Source organism: Leucopleurus acutus, assembly GCF_964270905.1.
Source record: "Leucopleurus acutus genome assembly, chromosome: 8".
NCBI lineage: Eukaryota > Metazoa > Chordata > Mammalia > Artiodactyla > Delphinidae > Leucopleurus > Leucopleurus acutus.
The window spans coordinates 16,393,066-16,414,684 of NC_139151.1; the positions used below are offsets into that span (position 1 = coordinate 16,393,066).

The 21,619-nt window shown below is 46.9% G+C and overlaps 1 protein-coding gene across 1 annotated transcript in view; it reads left to right on the plus strand.

Annotated features, from left to right (window-relative positions):
- The window catches only part of SIK3 (SIK family kinase 3), a 248,309-nt gene that overhangs the window by 212,432 nt on the left and 14,258 nt on the right, over positions 1–21,619 (plus strand). Inside the window, exons 7-21 of the mRNA XM_082845541.1 lie at positions 3,652–3,770; positions 4,313–4,423; positions 4,669–4,812; positions 5,243–5,320; positions 5,431–5,540; positions 6,908–7,061; positions 7,331–7,486; positions 10,698–10,768; positions 12,994–13,137; positions 16,915–17,065; positions 17,795–17,920; positions 18,191–18,276; positions 18,717–18,826; positions 19,836–20,175; positions 20,733–21,607. Coding sequence (XP_082701667.1) covers positions 3,652–3,770; positions 4,313–4,423; positions 4,669–4,812; positions 5,243–5,320; positions 5,431–5,540; positions 6,908–7,061; positions 7,331–7,486; positions 10,698–10,768; positions 12,994–13,137; positions 16,915–17,065; positions 17,795–17,920; positions 18,191–18,276; positions 18,717–18,826; positions 19,836–20,175; positions 20,733–21,607 — 2,775 coding nt within the window. The remainder of the gene's footprint in view (positions 1–3,651; positions 3,771–4,312; positions 4,424–4,668; positions 4,813–5,242; positions 5,321–5,430; positions 5,541–6,907; positions 7,062–7,330; positions 7,487–10,697; positions 10,769–12,993; positions 13,138–16,914; positions 17,066–17,794; positions 17,921–18,190; positions 18,277–18,716; positions 18,827–19,835; positions 20,176–20,732; positions 21,608–21,619) is intronic.

Below are 21,619 nucleotides of genomic sequence, written 5' to 3' on the forward strand. Positions count from 1 at the left end.
ACAATCTTGGGTGAATTTTGAAGTTGGTTTTTAACTCCCCTTCTTCATCCTTTATTATTTTCTCCTTCGGGCTGAATGCTTTCAGCCTCTTAGAGAAAGCTGTTTATTATCAAGGTCAAAAAAGAAAAAAGGTGTTAAAGACCCCGCCTCAGATGGAATTACAACTTGAGATGGCAGTCTGAACTTAATTCCCATTTCAGGACCCTGCCCTTACAGCAGCCCTCTCTCCACAGAGTCATGCAAATGCTGTCAGCGCCGCGGGGCAGGGTCTGAGCTGGGCATCCTCTAGTCACCGGTGGTTCTGGTGGCATCAGGTTTCACGGGGCCACAGCGATTTTCACTGCAGAGGCCACTTGGCGCTTGCGAACATGCAGAGCCGAGGGTTCCTGCACTGCCCCAAGTGCTTCAGTTCTGTTCAGTAGCAAAGGTCTGCCCTTTGAGAGGGAACAAGCGATGGGGACATTTTTGACATTAAAATAGAGTTCTCTTTGGCATCTGGGAAAGTTGATGATGTTTTGTACTCTTTGATCTGAGGCCCCATTTTCTTTCCACTCATTTCAATTGACTGTCCAGTGGTTAATTGTGTTATTAGGTTTGAAAGCATTTATTTCCTTTGTTTTCACCCTCTTGCCATGTTTTATGTAGAATGGTACTTTCCAGTCTAGTTTGAATATAATTTCCTGAGCTATATGTGACACTTAGGAAACATGAGTTGATAATAATACCCTGGCTTTCCACATTTTGTCATACTTTACCATCTGTGCAATATATGAAGAGTGTTAGATTTCTGCTCTTTTGGGCGCTGGATGTTATATAGGGCACACAGATAAGAGCTTGTATCCGTTAGGTGTTGCCACCGCAACAAGGCATTCTCAGCCTGGGACCTGTAGACGCCTGTGGAATCTGTGACAGGCTCTGGGGGCTCCTTGAATAGACTAAAAATACACGCACATTTTTGTGTATAAATTCTTGTTCATATTTTTCTGGAGATTTTTCAAGGCATCTGAAACCAAATAATGGCTAAGGATGACTTAATAGAGGTTTCAAGATCCTGATATTGAACCAGATACATCTTCTAATCAGGACTTACTACAGTGGTGTTAATTTTTGTTGTTGTTGTTTTTAATAAAATGCCTTGAGAATTCTGTTTTAAAGTGAGCCTGTAACTAAACATCATTCTGCCTTGGTCATCTGATTCAGAACTAACGTGGCTACCGTTCATGCACTAGATGCTATGTGGAAACCAAAAGAAAACAGTAGAGTGCCATCTAGAGGGCCTAACAATAATTTCCCAGCTTTGGAATCAGGCCCAGGCGTTCTCCCTACATGGGGGGCTTTAGTTTTAGTAACTTTCTAAATCAAGAACACTTTTTTCCTCTCAAGTGATTGCAGACCATAAAGATGTGTGGCAGCGATATTTATCATCTCCATAGAGACCACAGTTGTGGCGTCTAGCCTTGCTGCTCTGGAGACATAATTTTAATAAAAGCTTAATGTTGTAGATGGCGTTTGTTTTATAGGGATATAGGAACCACAGCCTTTGAGATCCACACTGCATTTGAATATACTTTTGATCATAAAGCAAGAACAAATTGATGATTCCCGTAATATCGGTTTGATATAGGGATATATTGCTTTGTTGTATTTTCGTTTAAAGTTAGAATAAATTAAAAATTAAGAGTAGTTTGTCTTAATCACTCTTTGTATTCCTTTCACGATGGTGATATAGAATGGTGTTTGCCAAATGGTGCAGAAAGTGTGGGGTTTCAGAGTTGAACTTACTCTGGAAAAACATACCAAATGATTTGTATCCACATGAAAATGTGCAAGAGCGTAGCTCTCAAGTCCTAGCTCGGCCCTTTAGGTTGCAATGGTTGGTTACGTTAATTGTTTCTTCTTTTATAAATGGGACTGAAAACAGTATCTAACATAGGGTTGTTGTGAAGATTAAATGAAATAGAGTTGGTAAGCACAGTGCCTTGTATATGAAAAGTCTTTTAACTTATTAAATTCTCTTTAATTTATTATTGTTATTATCACTGGCCAGTTTTATTTTCAGGACAGCTGGAGTAAAACAGAAACAGACAATTTTGTATCTTATAGAGAATTTTATAGTTTTAAAAAGCATTTCCACAAATACAATCTTGTTTGACTAGAGTTTCAATAAATATTTATTTATTCACGTATTCAGCAGCTGTTTGTTCAGCTCCTATTAGGTGTAATAATCATCTTTGGCATTGCAGGTTTGGTGCTGGAAACAGCAATAAGAAAGACGTGGGCCTTACCTGGGCGGGGGGAGGAGTTAGACGATAAGCAGTAAACAAGGTGATTTCACAAAGAAGTCATTAGTGTGAAGAAAATCAGTGTGATGTAATAGAGAGCGACTGGAAGCCTACTTGAGGAGGATGAGGCGGCCAGGGAAGATCTTTCTCAGAAAGTGACATTTAAGCCCTTTCCCAAATGACAAGGAACCAGCCAAGTGAGGGTTCAGGAGCAGCCGCCCCAACTGAGGAAAACAGCGCGTGTAAATGCCGTTGGAGGGCGTGAGTGAAGCACGCACACGGTCTAGAAAGAAGGCCCGTGTGCTGGAGCTCAGGGAGGTCAAAGGACTTTGGACTTTGTTCTGCGGGTTCTGGGTGAGATAGGGTGTGGATCAGAGCACCAACCAAAGAGTCAGACTGTCTGGTTTGAAATCTGACCTATTATGTGGCCTTCGACAAGCTTCTTGACTTCCCTGCACCTAATTTTTACCATCTCCGAAATGAGAATGATAGTTCCATCCTCCTAGGATTGCTGTGAGGGTTGAATGAGATAAAAATAATTGTGTAAAGTGCTCAGAAGAGTATCTTAATACTGCTGTTTCTATCATCATCATCACCTTCATCCTCAAAACCCCCAATTTACAGATGAGAAAACTTAGAAATAAGAGGGTGGTTTTGAAATCAGAATATAGGCATCTTGATTTCGAAACCGTCATTCTTTTTGCAATATATTCTGTAGCATGAGCTCCCCGAGAGAGATGTCTCTTGACCTGAATCTCTTTAGCTCAGAGCCCAGTTGTACGCACCCGCGAATGTTTAAACAACGCAGAGAAGATGATCAGTAAGGCCAGCAGAGACCCAGTGTGTGGTAGGGAGGCATTTCTGTGCCTGTGCCTTTCTTCCCACACCTGGAACCATCAGAACATCTAATTCCTTGAGTTTTGATGAGCGCTTTGGACCCTAAGCTGAAAGCCTTACTATGCACATAGGAATGAATAGAGGAGGGAGGGACTATTTTGAGGACCTTGTAAGATAACTGAATCTCTTCAGAAGGACATTCAAAACTCTTCATTAATTGCCTTAAATGAGATCGTACATAATATAAATAAATGAAATCCAGGGATTATCCCCAGATTTTTTTCTGATCTGACTTTTAGTGAATGTATTAAGTAACCAGACTACCAGACTTGAATTTCTCTCTCCTCCACCTCTTTCTGCCTTTGCCCAGTCTCTCCTGGAGTAAGCAAGGACATAGGTAAGGATCACAAAGCAAGAGAAACAAATTAGAAGTCAGGAGCTTGAAAAGCCGCCTGCTCACCTTGCCTCTGGTTCCTCAGCCCCAGCGGTGCTTCCCTCACCGACCTTGACACAGGCTCTGTGTCTGTTGCAGAATGTGAGCACTTGATCCGCCACATGCTGGTGTTAGACCCCAACAAGCGCCTCTCCATGGAGCAGATCTGCAAGCACAAGTGGATGAAGCTAGGGGACGCTGATCCCAGCTTTGACAGGGTGAGCTGGGCACCACTCGCCCCAGGGAACTCCTCTTAGGGCTACTGCAGTCTCTTCTGCATGAGACTGTAATCAGGCCAGGACCTGAAAAGGCGGGCCTGGGTACAGACTTGTTGTGTAATCCTAAAGTAAGTGAAGCCAGCAAGAAGGAATCTTAAACCAGCTGAATTGTTGGAGAACAGTGATACCAGTTCCCTGCTGCTTGTCCCCAGATCAGAGTCCCTTCCCGGCTCTTGGGGCAGTACAGCCTCCTCCCGCGGGGTTGTTTCCCTTCTCTTAGTGTGCTCAGTCCAGTGGCTCCTGTAGCACTCCTTTATTTGAACCACTATAGCCATCCCGGGTACCCCAAGGAGCTCAGGAAGATAGTGGCCTTAGCGATCTTACCTGCTCCTAGCTGAGCGCCCAGGGCTTTCTTGCTTAGCTTTGTCTGAGGCCAAGAATCTCCCAAGCCAGGCAGCATGGGACAGCTTGTTCATTATATATGATGTGCCATCTCGACATGGTTGATTGGGAGTTAGATAGCTTGCCTTTTTCTGTTACAGTTAATAGCTGAATGCCAGCAGCTGAAGGAAGAAAGACAGATGGACCCCCTAAATGAGGATGTCCTCTTAGCCATGGAGGACATGGGACTGGACAAAGAGCGGACACTACAGGTATCTGTAAATGAGTGGAGGACAAGGTGGGGTGTCGCTCTGCTCCCTCTGTCCTGCCTTTTCCATTATTCCTTCTTCCTGGGAACTTGGATCTTTTTGTTTTCCTCCCGTTCTTCTTCCTCTGCCCCTGTCTGGGCCTTGGAAGGAAGGCGCTTTGGTCTTCTAATGTTACTATTAAAAGGGTTTTGGTCATTGACATGCCACATCACCCAGGTTTTTTGCTCTTTCCCCTTTTCTCTTGGTAGTCATTAAGATCAGATGCCTATGATCACTATAGTGCAATCTACAGCCTGCTGTGTGATCGGCATAAGAGACACAAAACTCTGCGTGTCGGACTACCTCCTAGCATGCCCCGAGCCATGGCATTTCAAGCACCAGTCAACATCCAGGTGGGCAATAACTCCAGTGACCAGATTCAGGACAAGTAACATGGAGGGGGGTTGGTTAGCCATCGCTCACTAACTCTAGGTCACGAGAGTTCCTATTCTTCCGTACCTCTGTCCCTTCCCGGCTGTCATCTCTTGCTTTGTCAGAGGTCAAGCAAAGAACTGAACCTTTCTTTGACAGAGAGGATGGAAGAGTAGCCCAGTACTTGGGAGGGACAACAATAGTTGAATTTTTTTTTTTTTAAAGAAACAGCAAATCATTGAGAGAGACTGTCCTCTCTAAAGAATGCTTCCTGGTAGCTTCTAAGGGCAGATGAACCAGAGACTCAGAGGTAGAAACATAGAGTTTAGCACTCAAGAATGCTTTGCAAGCCTATCATTATTTCCCTCTGGTACTGAAGGAACGTGTGTCTGTGTGCGTACTGCTTTCCAGGCGGAGCAGGCTGGTACCACTATGAACATCAGCGTTCCCCAGGTGCAGCTCATCAACCCAGAGAATCAAATTGTGGAGGCAAGTAGCATCCTCTGATAGCTGTCAGCTGAAACTGCTTTCTTGCCCATAGCCTTGCTGCCTTTCCTTACTTCTTATTTCTAATTTGATTGTGTTTCTCTCCTCCTCAGCCGGATGGGACGGTGAACTTGGACAGTGATGAGGGTGAAGAGCCTTCCCCTGAAGCGCTGGTCCGCTATTTGTCGATGAGGAGGCACACAGTGGGCGTGGCCGACCCACGGTGAGTATCTGCCCGATTAACACCCGGGCGGAGAATTCCCACTGACTTTGAGTTCCTACCATGGCACATTTTCCCTACTTCACTGTATCTCCCAGATGAGATCTAATCCAGTGGCCAAGACATGTTTTTAACTCAGTTCAGGGTCCCTGCTAGATGAGACTGGATTTGACTAAAAATCACAGAGCTGTCCCTCATGGATGGTGGGCTGAAAGCCACCATCGTGGCAGGTAATCACAGTACTTTGGTGAAGAGCATAGCATGTCTTTTCCCACAAAGATTAAGGTCTTCTGATCTAAGCCACGTAAAGGTACCCCTGAAAATTCATCCGAGTTTGACAGCCTTTAGAGATGTTGTTTGCCATATATTCTAATGCAAGACTCATCTAAGAAGTGAGGACAAATAGTATGATATAATTTGTATATGTTAAAAATTAAGTAGACAAAAATCCAAAAACACGCCAAATAAGTACCAGTTTCCCCAAGTGTTTCCCCATCACAGTCCTTCAGTGTGTCGCCTGCTGCCCTCACGCTGGGGAAGTGGACTGAAGACCAGCTCTCCCAGTTTTGTTCTGCACTTGGAGATTCTCACGACTGAAATAGCCACCCCTCTTCTCTGGCTATTTCTTGTACAGAGGAGGGAAGAAAAGGGTGTGGCCAGGGCTCTCTTGAGAGCTCAGCTAGGGGCAAAGCTAGGGTTCTTTTTTCTCCGAGTTCTCAATTTCCAGAAAAGCCTCCCCTGCCTGCTGGTTTGCTTGCTTCACGTTTCTCATTCTCAGCCTACGATCACAGGCAATAGGGGGACATTCTGGCTCCAGAGACTGCGTCAGCTGCAAAGGGGTGGAGTCCGGTGTCGCGCTGTTAGTGGAAAGAGCTCTTATTTTAAAGTGTGCGGTAAACCCCACCATTGGAGCTCGACAGATCCACGCTTATCTGCCCATCAGCACTGACTGGCACCGATTGCATTCTTTCCCTGGTGAATCAGTTGCTACTTCGGGCAGCCATTGTTTTAGTGGATGGCCTGTGTCCTCCTCCAGAAACTTGCCATTCACCTCCAGGCCTTGGAAACCTGAACTGGACTGGGGCCAGCGTTTCCTCTTGGCTCAGAGCTGTTGGTTTTATGTGAGTGGTCCGTGAAGAATGGCGATTCCCAGGCCCAGATAGTAAAATGGCAGAGCGCCAGGTTCCACACGCTAGGCTCTACACACCTCCACTCGCTCTGGGATCATAGAGGGAAATACAGATTTAGGAGGAAAGTAGAAAAATAAAACAAAATAAATTGTGCTGAACTTAGCAGTTTCATCACTTTGGGGATATAGGTTGTGAGTGAGAATTGTAACTGAACTTCTGTGTCATCCTGTTTCCTATCAGCACGGAGGTTATGGAAGATCTGCAGAAGCTGCTGCCTGGCTTTCCTGGAGTCAACCCGCAGGCTCCATTCCTGCAGGTGGCCCCTAACATGAACTTCATGCACAACCTGTTGCCCATGCAAAATCTGCAGCCAGCTGGGCAGCTGGAATACAAGGTACCCGGAAATGGGAGAGGACTGGCCCCTAAAGATGCACATCTGAGCTTCCTTTGAGAGACTTCAAGGGACTGTCCCCAGGATTTAAGGGTGTCCTTATAGGGAAGGATGATTTCTCTTGCAAAGCAGCTCGGGTGAGAGGGAAGATTTCTCTAGTCTACGTCATCATCGTAGGATCCCTTAGTTTCAGTAGATTAGAGTGCCGCTGTTTTCTCTCCTCCTTTCCTCCCACCTCACCAATCTGCCCCTTCCCATTCTACTCCTGACAGGAGCAGTCCCTGTTACAGCCGCCCACCCTGCAGCTGCTGAACGGAATGGGCCCCCTTGGCCGGAGGGCATCAGATGGAGGCGCCAACATCCAACTGCATGCCCAGCAGCTGCTGAAGCGGCCACGGGGACCCTCCCCTCTTGTCACCATGACACCAGTGAGTTGCAGCACGAAGCCCAACTTGCTTTCTCAGAGGCCTTTGGTACAGAGGTTGTAGAACCCAGAGTCTCCAACCTAAATGTCTGAATTTCTTCTTTCCCTCAGTGTATGATGCTCAGTGTCATTCCCATTTTCTTCAGGCTGGTAGAATTTTCCAGAGTTAATTTTTGGTTAACTTCTTCACTTAACCAAATAATTTCCACACTGCAGCCTGCTTCTGGAGGCCTCATCCTCAGGGGGCTACTTATAGATACTTGCATAAAGGGCAGCTGCAGCCCTGCGCTTCGAGGGCGGGTGGGCGGGGGGGAGCATTAGCCTCAGACCTGGCCTTCCTGCAGGTAACGTTTCCCCGCCAGAGGGCAGCGGAAGCTAACAGTTTTCTCTGGACTTAATTGCTTTTTAGACTGGTTTCCAAAACTACATTCTCACCAACCCTTCCTCCTTTGATTAACACCACCTCACACTTTCGGTACAACCTGAATCACTTGATTATTTGGCTTTCACAAGCTCAAACCTGACAGCTGGTATCTTTCAATCCCAATTTTTTTATATATGATGGTCACATTCAAAGATTCTCTTCTTCCGCTGGGTTCTGTTTATTTCTGATTATTTTTCTGTCGTAGGTAAATTCATTCATTCATTCCTTCATTCATTTATTCATTCATTTAGTCTCATGCTGCCTTAAGATTGGGTGCTAATTATATCCATAGCCCTTACTGGGTGCTTTAGGGCAGTGCTTCTTAATGGATCTCTAGTTGAGGACCTTTTTTCCCCTTCAATCCATCCATCAGGGATAAATACCTTTGTAAAATAAAATGAAAGTGAATTATTAGAGAAGTAAAACTTTTTAAATATATGAACTGCAAGGCTAAATTTTATTTGATTCAACAGAAAAAAATTACTCCGTTAAGTTGCTGTAAAGGTTTGTAAATCTCACTCTCTATTTCTTTACCCACCTTATTTTGGATTGGTAACGAAACAGTCTGTGGACTGGCACGGGTCCACGGGCCACACTTTCAGTAACACTGCTGTCGGGAAAAGGAAAGAATTTATATTCACGGTTCCTGGCCTCACTGAGCTTATAATATGGGACAGTAAGATCCACATATGTGAAGTATTGGAATAACAGTAAAGGGCCATATGTGATTAAGTACCAGAGTGAAGACCATGGACTTGTAGGTGGCCGAGGCACTCAGAGAAGGGCAAGTTCAATGTAGGTTATGAAGGATCAGGGACAGCTTTATGGGAGGTGCGGTGACTTACTCTGTCCATTGTAACTGTTTTTGCCAAGGTCGCTAACAAGCTTTTGTTGGTAAGTCCACTGGACATTTTTAATCTTTATCTTTTTGGACCTCCCAACTGTATTAGTCACTGCTGACCATTTTTCTCCTTGAAATATTGTCGTCTTTTACCCCATTCTCCTTGTTTTTTGTTTTGCACCTGCCTCCTTTTCAGGTTCCCTTTCTTCTTTTTCCTTGAAGTAGGTGAAACCCAGAGTTTTATCTGAGGCCCTGTTTCCATCTCATTTTACATGCTCTCTCTGAGTGATCTTGTCCACTTCTCTAATTTCAGTTACTCAGTGATTCTCCAGCCCAGAATGCTCTTCTGAGTTCTATACTTCTGTATACATGACTACCGACTGCACGAATTTAGTTGGTTATTCAACAAGTACTTACCATTTTAATTCAACGTGTCCTCAAATGAACTTATCCTGACTGTGTGAAACCTGTTTCTCCTGCTGGGTAACAGTGAATGGCACTGCCACTCTCCTGGTTAGACGAGCTAGGAATGTGGGTATTATCTTTACTTCTTCCCTCTCCCTTATTCCCCATGTCAAATCAGTTACCCGGGGCCTGTGAAGTAAGTATCTTACTTCTTTGCATCCCCACTGCCCTTTCTCTAACTCAAGCCACTGTCCTCCTCTGCTTGGATTAGCACAGTGGCCTCCTAACCGGCTTCCTTGTTCCGGCTTGTCTTCTAATCCTCATCACCAGCCATTTCCATGCTGCAACTAAAGCAAGCCAGCTTTCTAAAACATAAATCTTGTAACATCATGTCCCTGCTTAAAATCTTTAGTGATTCACCACTGCCTTTTCTCAAAATAAACTTCTTAATGTGGTATTCAAGGCCATTTATAACTGGCCACAGTGTTCCTCTCCTGCCTCGTCTGTAGCCACTTCCTGCCTAACCCTGTTCACTCCAGCCTTGTAGAACTGTAGTAAGGGATCCGGAAACCCTAGGAGCATACAGACAATGGAACTATTCCAAAAGTTTGTTTTGTTTTATAATTATTGTCCGTTAAAAAAATGCTCTTTTGTAATAACTGAGGTATGATTTTTGCTCTGGTGCTTGAGGCAGGGTGATTATGTGAGCCACAGGCTGTGAGTAGCTATCCAGGATATACAGCATTCCAGTCCACAAGCAGACGGGAAGAGTCACAGTAATGCATGCATTATGGCGGTCCTCATTTCACTTACATGTTTTGGTGCGTAACGGCGATTTTAAAGCATTGAATTGTAATTACACAACTTTATGTTATGTACTAAAGTGTGCTTTTAAAAAACCAGTATGCTTTTCTGGAGTAAAGGATATCTAAAGTCTGGAAATAACATTAATATGAAACAACAGGTCAGTTCCTGGACATTCCAGGTAAACAAGCTTCTCCTACATTTTCAGGTCCTCAGACACCCGCAGGCCTTCTCTTTTCTCTTGGCCTGGAAACCTCAGACGCTTGCGACCCCTTCCCCTCTTTGCTGGGCTAACTCCTGCTCATCCTTCAGGTCTCAGGTCTGGGGCCGTGTCCTCCAGAATGCCTTCCTCAATTCCCAAGCACCCATGACTGGGTCCTGCTGTTTTGTACTTGTCCGTTTGCCTATCTCTGTCCTCCACTAGACTGTAAAACAAGGGCAAGAACTTTATTAATTCACATTTTGTCCTGGAACATAGTGGGCATTCAGCTATTTGTTGGATGAATAAATGAACGAAGGAAGATGAATCAGAGGAAGAAATTCAAATTAAAATCAACCGAGCGAGGTAAAAATGGAACAATGGAAAGGTATATGAAAGTTCTGTATAACCCAGGGATCCTAGAAAAGCTTTGCAGATTAAAAAAAAAGTGACAGAGAGGCCTGCCCCAAGCCCAGTGTCTAGAGTAAGAGCTCCTGCAGAAGAAGCGCCACCTTGAGCTTTTCCTTCCTGTCTCTCTTCAGGCAGTGCCAGCAGTTACCCCTGTGGACGAGGAGAGCTCGGATGGGGAGCCAGATCAGGAAGCTGTGCAGAGGTAATGTGGCACCTGGCAGTGCTTGCAGAACGTCCTTGGGCAGGCTCCCCCTGCAGCCAGCGAAAGGTCACCTCTGCCCAAGGAGGTGGTACAGTGCAGCTTCAACATTTGTGTGGCCTCTTTGCTCAAGCCAGATGGCATGTTCCTCCCCACATGGAAGTAACAGAAGACTACCCAGAAAATTTCATTTCTGTAAGCACCATTGGAAGTCCCCTAAGTGACAGCAATAACCATAAGAACTTTTTCTCTCCTCCCTCCTTCCTTCCTTGCCCCCTGCCTTCATATTGCAACTCTGATAGTATTCACAAGGCCCAAAGCCTGCTCCTACCTGCCAAGAACTGTTACTGAAAAGGAATTGGAGATTTGGGATGACAGTGATCCTAGCTAGTCTGGCCATGGACCGCTGGCATGGACTCTTCCTTTCCAAGAGAATGAATACCTCTTGTACTGTTTGCTGTGTGTTTCTTCCATCCCCTTGTATCAACAAAGAGATGTTGAAAAAAGAATATGGGATTTGGGCCAGGGACAGATGCAAATATCCATTGTTTGCAGAGATGCCTAATTCACAGAAAACGGCAGTGACCATCAGGCATGCTGTACTGTTCATTTGGCCTCAGTTCCATTAGCCATGGTCCTCAGCTCCGTGCACGCCCCCTTGTGAGAGCTGACTTTCTTATTTTCCGGGGAGGGGGGTTTGACCAGAATCCAGCATGTATTTTCCCAGAAATACAGGTGTTCTTCAAGATTATATGTTTTTTTCCCTTGAGGGAAGTTGAAATAAAATGGTTTTCATGGGCTCTTGGGGAAACTTCGGGTGTTTTTATCAAATGGATATTAAACCACTAATGGCTTACCCTCTGGCAAGTCTGCATACCGCTAATTACTCTCTAGTCTGTTAACTGTTTTTAGCTGGAATGGGCAAAGTAGTTAAGAATGAAACAAGACCACTTTATAAGACCCGGACGGTTGCTGGCCAGTATTCTTTCCCTACCCCCAGTAGCTTTGTGTGAGAGCTGCTGTTCAAAAAGAGTCTGGTCCCATGTGGGAAGAACAGTGAAGAACAGGGGTGTTGGCTGGTGGGCCAGCTCCTTCTACAGCGTAGCCGATAGAGGAATCGTGTTGACTTTGTTTTTCTCTTGATGCTGTGGTTTCTATAGTTTGCCAGTCACAGGGTGTGTAAAGTTGTACGTGGGTGCTGCTGGTGTCATGAAGAGAAATTAGGAAACTTACTGCCTTCCTACTTTAATTAGACAGCAGTATTTCATTTCATCTTCTTTGTCTTGCACTTTACTTCCTTCAGCTCCTTCTTTCTTCCTTAGACCAACATTTAAAGGGTAAAGTGCCCATCCGTTTTGAGGTAATGGAAGGAATAATGCTTCTTTTATTCATGCCCAATAAGAGCATCAGTGGTGGAGGGAGTCATCAGTCAGACCAAGGGGGACTGATACCTTATTGATGGTATTAGTGGTGGATCTGAAAGATCTTCAGAAGAAAAGTCATCAGCTTGTCCACTCTTCAGCTTTTGAAACTTCTGTTTTCTTGCCTTGCCTTTTTTTCCCCTAAAAAGCAATTCTAAACATTTCACGTGGTTTCATTTCTTCATCCTTTAGAGAATGTTGGTTCCCTGGGGACAACATCAGTTTTTCTTCTCTGATGATGGAGTTACAGTCATGGGGCATGAGGGAAGGGGTGGTGTTGGAACTCGCTTAGCCCCACATGGAAAGATCTGTTTTCTGTGACTTGCAGCGAGGTCATTCTCCAACCCTCGGGGCCAGTGGCATCAAGAGACACATGTGAAGCCCTTCTGAATATCTCTCTTGGCTCATCTCTAGGAACAATCCTTAGGGCTCATTTCCTCTGACTTGTAGTTTAGAAATTTGGAGAGAAAAGAGGAATGAAACTAACAAGTAGAAAATAAATTCTTTTCCTGAATGGAATGAAGTAAGGGAAATTGATCCCACTTTGTGAGCTACATCTGTTTTCTCTCTTCTCTTAATGGCTACTCTTAGGTCCAAAATTCAGCCACTTCAGTGGTAAGCCAACTTTTGTTGGCCTTTTGGAACATGTTTCACTTTCATCCAGTCAGGGATCTGTTGGCCATCGAGCCCTTTTTGAGCTCTGGCACTGTTTCATTCTGAGTGCTTTGGATTAACTTCTAATGCTTCTTGCTGAGGAATATTCCTGTCTGTCTTTTTTACTATGAAATGTGCTCCTGCTTGTTGCAGGTACTTGGCAAATAGGTCCAAAAGACATACACTGGCCATGACCAACCCTACAGCTGAGATCCCACCGGACCTACAGCGGCAGCTAGGACAGCAGCCTTTCCGTTCCCGGGTCTGGCCCCCTCACCTGGTACCTGATCAGCATCGGTGAGTAGCCACGTGAGCCGTGGGAGCTCCTTGAGGCTCATTGGACAGGCACCCTTCTGGCTAGTCCTACAGACATGGCGACTAGCATCGTGGCTTTAAATAGCATCCTGAACTTACATCTTCTCAACTCCTTAACTAAGCAGTGCCCAGGGCAATATGAGATGCTTCTTTCCCATTACCTCGTAGGCATGCTTAGTACCTGCAGGTGATTCTCATGATTCTAGATGTTGACTTATAGATGAAACTGAACTTGAAACCTGAAAGTGGGTGAAGCTCTTAGAAGGCCAACTGGAAATAGAAGGATCTGTAGCCACATCAGTAGGCTTGACCTTTAATAACCCATCGCCATCAAAAGAATGAGCACTTCTTATCATGTGGCCGCTGAACAAGGAGCTTAGGTATGGGGGAGATGCATTCCTTTGTGAGTGGTAGAGCAGAGATGCTGCATCCTCTTGAGTGTTGTGCTTGAAAAGTCATCCTTGCAATATTCTGACGGCAAGATCTTTCAGTAGGTCTCTGGTACATTTATAATTCATTGTCTTAAAGAAATAAAAACAAGTGTAACCTTTCTTGCCAAGAAAACTTCACAAAATTGAGTTCAAGTAAGCCTTGGAACAGAGGGGTATGACACTTTGCTGGCTTAAGAAGATGATTATCTTCTGGGAACACCTCGATGACTGAAAATCTTAACCTTTAGTCCATCCTGAAGCTGTCCCCAAGCTCAAAGGCCACACTTTGAAAGCCACCACCAGTTGCTAGAGCTTATTTTCTTTCAATCTTTTTGGGAGGACAGCGAAAAGCAGTCTTACTTGGGAAGGTTGGAAAGCAGATTCCAAGGAGATTAAGTTTATAAATGTGTTGTTATTCAGTCTTGCAACAGGCTCACACTGGCAGTCTTGACACAGTGCTTTTATTGTGTCTAGTTACCCACTGGGCATCAGAGGTAATCAGCAGAGACAGGTGACCTCTGAGCAGACTGAGACTTCATTAGTGCCACGTTGGAACTTAGAAAGGAGGAAGATAAGCTTTTATAAATGACCATGAATAATGCAGTGAACATGGTTTATTAGTAGAAATGACATTTCTCAAATAAAACTCTGATGGCACGGGAAGACAGTATTTTTCTAAGGAAAATCTCTCAGGGCCTACACTGTTACCATACTACATCGAGAGTACTTTGAGTGATTATTAGCTGCATTTTCCACTCCAAACATTTTCTGTGATTTCTCAATAACTGAGTTCTACACTGTTACCTAACAGACCCTTTATTACTTTGTTTCTCCCTGTTTCTATCTTCCCCTCCTTTATAGCCCCACACTTAATTTTTCATCCTATGTCAGGGTCTGTTGTTTAGTTTCAGGCCTTTGGGTTTAATCGTTGTTTGATTCAGGTGCTCCTCAGGATGTGTTCTTATGGGGGAAGCATGAAGCTCAGCGCATCTCCCTAGTCTGCCTTTATCAGACCTGATATCCTGTTTACACCTGTTACTAAAGAAAGACCACATTGGCCCACGGCTCCATTTGTGTGGTCTCCACCCTGCCTAGTCATTGTCAAGGCCTTGCCTGCTGGAAATCTGTCTGCTGCCTGTTTTTGTGTGAACACTCCTGGTAGAGGGTTTCCTATGGTCAAGCCAGTTCGAATTGGAATGAATGTTTTATGAGTGACAGATTGTGTACGGTGGGGCATTTATGCAACCTCAGCGTGTCTCAATGGGGTTGTAAAAACATGGCAACACAAGAGGCTGAAGTAAGTCTTCAGGGGAAAAGAGAAACTTTCCCAGGCTATAAAACACTGCAAATGGGTAGCCTGAATAGATTACTGAATTCCTTTCATTTGCTGGAGGAAATGACTCAAGAACAGCACATATTATCTATTCTTCTGGGGTATCATAGATGAAGTCCAACATGGAGACAGAAGATGGGTCTGACTGACCTTCTCAATGTGGGAAGTGTGTAAGTTAAAATTTAAAAAAAAAATTTAAGTGTAATTAACAACAACAACAAAAAACAACTGACACAGATGGATTTTATCTAGGTGGGGTGCCAAGTCCCTGTTTGAAGAGTGTAGTGGGAATATCAGCCTAACATGAGGCTGTCCTGAGTTTGAACATGATTGCTAATAAAAATAAAACACAGTTGATACTATCAGTGCTTCCAAAATGAGCAGCTGCATCAGAACTGTTCCACTGAATCTGCTGTGCTGGGCTGCCGGGGGTGTCAGTCTGTTCACAACCTGATCTTCTGGAAAAGCCATGAAATACCCGGACCTGGGAGTATTGCTCTGAGGGGAGAGAATGTGTTTTGTGCAGACAGGCCATATTAACTCCTTGAAGAACATGACTTTCTGAATGAATCAGAAATGTGTCCATTATCAGAATATATTGCAAGTGTAAGAATCAAATTTTAGGAGACAATAGTATTTGCTTGCTTTGACTCCAAACACCTGAAGTAGAAGCAGAAATAAGAAGTATTGAGGAAATACTCCTGAGAGCGGCTCTCACGATCACTGTTTCTGGAGTGCGTCTGCCAAAACCATTTGTCTTTTGTGTTGCTGAACCAGATACATGTTCGTGTTCGTTTCATCAGCTCCCTCCTGTTCAGCTTCAGGTAGAGTCTGAAACAGGAGCCATCGTTAGAGAAGAGAGGGTGAAGGGCTTCCACCTGCTGCCAGAACCCTCTTGACCCCTCTGCACAGTCACCAGACCCTCCTAGTCCCTCCCTGTCTGCCGCGTTTGAACTCGCTTGTTAACCCTCTTCCTTAGCCTTGGTTCTGCTTCAGTCCAGAAGGAGTGACTGGCAAGGTGGTCCATCATTTCACCCATGGCTCAGTGTGATGTCACCTCTGCCCTTGACATGAAATCCTGATCCTTTCCATCAGCTGCTGGAATGCTGCCTTGGCAGCCTTTTATCTGCTTACCTCAACCCATAAACATCTCTTTCTGATTAGGTAACAAGTACAGGTGGTAGCTTCTAACTCTGATGCTGTCTTAGGCATTCCTTATCGATAGCTTGTTCTTTCTTTCCGTAAGACACTGGCTGCGTTCTGATTGAGCAGTGGGTCATTTTGAAGGTTATCCACATGATTCCTCTTTCATTAGCAGGTTGGGAGGGTGCCACTGCTCTGAGAAGTTAACTTTCACGGCAGGTAACCTTATTTGCGTTGACCAGGTACGTGCAGGATCTTGAGGCCCACATTCCTTAAGAATGGGCTGTCTCCATCTGGGGATCACAAGTCCCCATTTTACCCACTTTAACCTGCACCCTCCGTTTTCTAGCACAAAACCTGTGAATTCCAGGCCAGACCTTTGACCCCACAGTTGACTGTAGTTTCCCTCTGGTCCATCATACGGAGAATGCTGCTCAGGGAAAACTTCGGGTCAGACGGGTAGGTTTGTTCTAGGTTTCTAAAGGCACTAGATAGAGACATGATTATAAAAGCAAGAGTTCCTATACAGCTGGGCCTGAGGGATACTGTGAAGCTGTTCTCTCTGACCCAGTGTATTTGTAAGAACCGGATGTATTTGATCCCAGGACCTTACCGGGCTTGGATGTTAAGCCAACTCAAGGTAAGTGGAAATGGACGATGGTCACTTGGATACCTCTGAAGGGAAGCAGGCTAGGGAAACGACTGGCCTCTGGAGATGACGTGGAGATGGCGTAATGTGCAGGGCTGCACGTGCAGCCAGCAAGCTTTGTGTTCATCTGGAGCAGTGTCCCTAGGTGATTTGGTCAAAACCCCTGAGTCCTAGCCCCTAACCTTCTCTTCCCATGTATTCAGCTCTACCTACAAGGACTCCAACACCCTGCACCTCCCTACGGAGCGTTTCTCCCCTGTGCGCCGGTTCTCTGATGGGGCTGCCAGCATCCAGGCCTTCAAAGCTCACCTGGAAAAAATGGGCAACAACAGCAGCATCAAACAGTTGCAGCAGGTAATGGAAGAGATGGCAGGCATCTCTGGAGAAGCGTGGGTAACAGAGACCGCTATTGCAGGAGGACCCGGGTGTTAAACTTTCTACCCCCTTCGTGTCAGCAGCACTGAAGTTTTAGAGGTTCCAAAGCAAATAGCTTCCTGACACTCTCCTTACTTCTTGTTATGTCCAGCTTTCCCCAGGAAGGGACTAAATTTTCCCCTTGTCTCTGTAGTTCATTAGAGAGGAATTTCTGGGCTTGTGTTTCAGTGGGAGGCCCCAGGGAACGTCCTTCGAAGCAACCCTGGCATTCCTCTCATGATTTATGGGCACTGGGTCTTGTTGGAGCCTGCTCTGCATTCTTACCACCTGGCATCCTCTCCAGCTGGTATGGAATGGCGCTCCCAGAGGAAGGAAGTGCACCTCCAGGCTTTATAAAGGGCCAGCTTCCTTTCTGCCTTCCTGACGACCCAGCTTCGAGTGGCATGTGCTTTGTACACAGATTTCACACTGGAACCTTTGCTTGTACGCAGGCCATCTTGGTGTTTTCCTTTTGTTCTGCCAGGACAGAGCATGAATGTATTTCGTACACAAATGCCTACGTAAATGGGTTAGTTGCTCCTCAAGGACACTGTTCTTCTGTGTGGCTCCTTCTGCCCGTGAGACCTGGGGGCAGATCTGCATCTGCTGACATCACCACGCGGCGTGGGCCTGGCTGCATCCCATCTGTATTAACCGCTTTCCCTTCAGGAGTGCGAGCAGCTGCAGAAGATGTACGGGGGGCAGATTGATGAAAGAGCCCTGGAGAAGACCCAGCAGCAGCACATGCTGTACCAGCAGGAGCAGCACCATCAAATTCTCCAGCAACAGATTCAAGTAGGCCTCTTCCCTCTTTGCTTTTTCTCCAGCTCCTCTGGAGTTTGCTTTCGGGCTGATTTGCCTGTGAACTTTGGAGGAGATCCCGCAGGGCAAAGAGGAGCTGAGTTGTATGCATGGTTGCTATGTTTGAGTAAAGGTAATCAAACCTTTTGATGAACAACAATAGCATAAATCTTGGTCACAGAGAGTTTCTTCCCTTCCCGAGAACGGCTCTCATTAATCCTCAAGCTCACGAGTGTTCTTTCTCCTTTCCCGCGTTTGTTTTAGGATTCTATCTGTCCTCCTCAGCCTTCTCCACCCCTTCAGGCTGCGTGTGAGAATCAGCCCGCCCTCCTCACCCACCAGCTCCAGAGGTAATGAAGCGTGGTGTTTCATGCCTAAGCTGTTGGCCTGACTCTCATGGGCGATACTGACTGACTCTAACATTCACCTTGGAAGAACCCACTTGAAAAGCAGGGAGGCCAGTGTCAATTTTCGTGGCCCCCTAAAACCCCGACTCCCTGTGCCGCTTCATTTTCTTAGCCCCGTGAACAAAGTAACCTGACGCCAGTAATAGAGGAGGCCAGATGGAGGCCCACAGTGACCTCTGCCCCCTTGGGAAGTCTGGGGAAATAAGATGTGGACGGCTCTAAGTAGACTGTGGTGGGCGGTCTGTGCATGTCTCTCTAGCCTGGAGTCTTATCAAAACCAAAGAAGTAGTTTCCGCCTGTGTGTCAAATGGCGGAAACTAACTGCAAGGCCACCCTGCCACCTCCGGAAGCGCGTTTGCTCATCTGGCTCTGTTGTTTTCAAGGTTAAGGATCCAGCCTGCAAGCCCTCCCCCCAGCCATGCCAGCAACCACCTCTTCAGACCGCCCAGTAACAGCCCTCCCCCCATGAGCAGCGCCATGGTCCAGCCTCACGGTGAGTGCAGAGGTTTATGCCGAACCGTGGTGTGCGCAGGGAGAAGTGAGGCCTAGCCTTGAGTGCCTCAAGCCCTCGATCGAGTCGGGTGGCAGAGTGACGTAGTGTTCGAGGGAGGCTGCCTTAGTTTGACTTCTGCTACCAACTCCTGAGCTGTGAGACCTCAGGCGAGTTTGTTAACTTCTGGGCGCCTCAGCTTGCTCAAAGGTGAAATAGGGATGCTAGTACTATTTACTGAATAAATATATATGTGAAATTCTTGAGATAGTCTCCAGAACAAAATAGGTCTCAGTAAAGGTTGACCGTTAATAATATTTTTCATAAAACCCCCTCCAACTCTACCCAATGAAAGGCGACTACCGGAACCTTCCCTCCTGTCATGCCTGGGTTTGGTGATCCACTGGGCACGTGGCTCCTCGCTTGTGGGCGTTTAGATGAAGGTGAAGATGAGTGTGCCCTAGTCTGTGTGGGCCTTCAGAGACCAGCACTCTGAGCATTTAGTATTCCAAAAACTGAGGATCTCTTAAGTAACGCCACCCAGTGTAGATCCCCTGGAGAGTTCAAATTGCTCTCTAGGCCCTTCCTACCCAAAGTGGGGTCCCCGACGAACAACATCGGTGGGAAGAGTCGAATCTCAGATCTTATCGCAGACCCGCTGAATCAGAATCTACATCTTAGCAAGATCCCCGGGCCGTTTGCATGTGCGTTAGAGTTTGAGAAGCACTGCCCTGGATCAGAGCTCCTCAAAGAATAATCTACAGACCAGCTTTCGGGCAACTTATTGGAACGACAAATTCCTGGAATTACAAATTACTGAATCGGCATTCCGCGGGTCGGGCCCAGGAGAGCCTGTGTTTTCTCGAGTCCTGTAGAGGAGCCTTCGGCATCCTGGCGTTGGAGAAGCACTGCTCTGGGTGGTATGCAGGTTAAGTGTCCTCACTGGCTCCCGTGACTTCCGGCCAGCTGGTAACCCGGGCATTTGGTCACTCTGAGGTTCCTTTCTCTCCAGGTGCTGCATCTCCCTCCCAGTTTCAAGGCTTCCCCTCCCGCAGTGCAGTCTTCCAGCAGCAGCCTGAGAACTGCTCCCCTCCTCCCAGCGTGGCACTGACCTGCTTGGGCCTACAGCAGCCTCCCCAGTCACAGCAGGTGACCATCCAAGTCCAGGAGCCTGTTGACATGCTCAGCAGCATGCCCGGGACAGCTGCAGGCTCTGCTGGCCGGGGCGTCTCCATCAGCCCCAGCGCCAGTCAGGTTCAGATGCAGCACCGGACCAGCCTGATGGCCGCCTTCAGCTACGGGCACCGGCCCTTGTCCAAGCAGCTGAGTGCCGACAGTGCGGAGGCCCACAGGTAAGCCGGCCCAGGGTCACCTAGCCGCCTCTCCAGGTGACCTAGGTGGGAGGAAGCCCCTTAGCAGGGTGAGAGAGGAGGAGGAAAGGAGAAGGGTTCTGACTGGGCTGTGCTCATTTCAGCCTTATTAAAATTGGGGTGGTGGGTTTGGGACGGACTTGAAACCTGTATATTGACCCAGGGTCAAAATGCTAATGAGACAGAGGAAGACAAGGACAAAGCTACCTTACTATATGTCTGCAAAGAAGAAAGTGGCCAATTAGGGGAGTTGGTAAAAATGCCATTTCCCCTTGTCTGTTCTTTTAGGATTCTTTCTTTCTCTGTCACCCATATTCTAAGAGATGGGTACATCTTAATAGTTCAAGTGACGTTGCTACCTTCAACCAGAGGGGATGGGTGGGGACGACGCATACATCCCCATCTTCCCTGCCCCGTCCACCGCAGTCCTCTGTACCAGCGGGGGCTCCCCACTGAGGAAGCGTGGTAGCTGTTCCCCTGGGGAGTCTAGCACACTTGTCACATGGATGCCTGGTACTCATTCCCTTTTGTGTCTGCAGCTTGAACGTGAATCGGTTCTCCCCTGCTAACTACGACCAGGCGCATTTACACCCCCATCTGTTTTCGGACCAGTCCCGGGGTTCCCCCAGCAGCTACAGCCCTTCAGCAGGAGTGGGGTTACCTCCCACCCAAGCCCTGAAAGTCCCTCCACTTGACCAGTTCCCCACCTTCCCTCCCAGCGCACATCAGCAGCCACCGCACTATACCGCGTCGGCGCTGCAGCAGGCCCTGCTGTCCCCGACGCCGCCGGACTACGCCCGACACCAGCAGGTCCCCCACATCCTCCAAGGACTGCTCTCCCCCCGGCATTCGCTCACCGGCCACTCGGACATTCGGCTGCCCCCAGCAGAGTTTGCACAGCTCATTAAAAGGCAGCAGCGGCAGCAGCAGCAGCAGCAGCAAGAGTACCAAGAACTGTTCAGGCATATGAACCAGGGGGATGCAGGGAGTCTGGCTCCCGGCCTCGGGGGACAGAGTATGACAGAGCGCCAGGCTTTACCGTATCAAAACGCTGACTCTTATCACCACCACCACACCAGCCCCCAGCATCTTCTGCAAATCAGGGCGCAAGAATGTATCTCGCAGGTTTCCTCACCCACCCCGACCCACGGTTACGCTCACCAGCCGGCGCTTGTGCACTCAGAGAGCATGGAGGAGGAGTGCTCGTGTGAGGGGGCCAAGGACGGCTTTCCGGACAGGAAGAACGTGAACACGTTGACCAAAGGTTGCCACGATGGCCCCCTGCTCTTGAGTACTGGCGGGCCCGGGGACCCTGAATCTTTACTAGGAACCGTGAGTCACGTACAGGAGTTGGGGATACATCCGTACCGACAGCCAGCTGCTGCGTTCAATAGAAATAAGGTGTCCAGCCGAGGTAAGAGCCCCG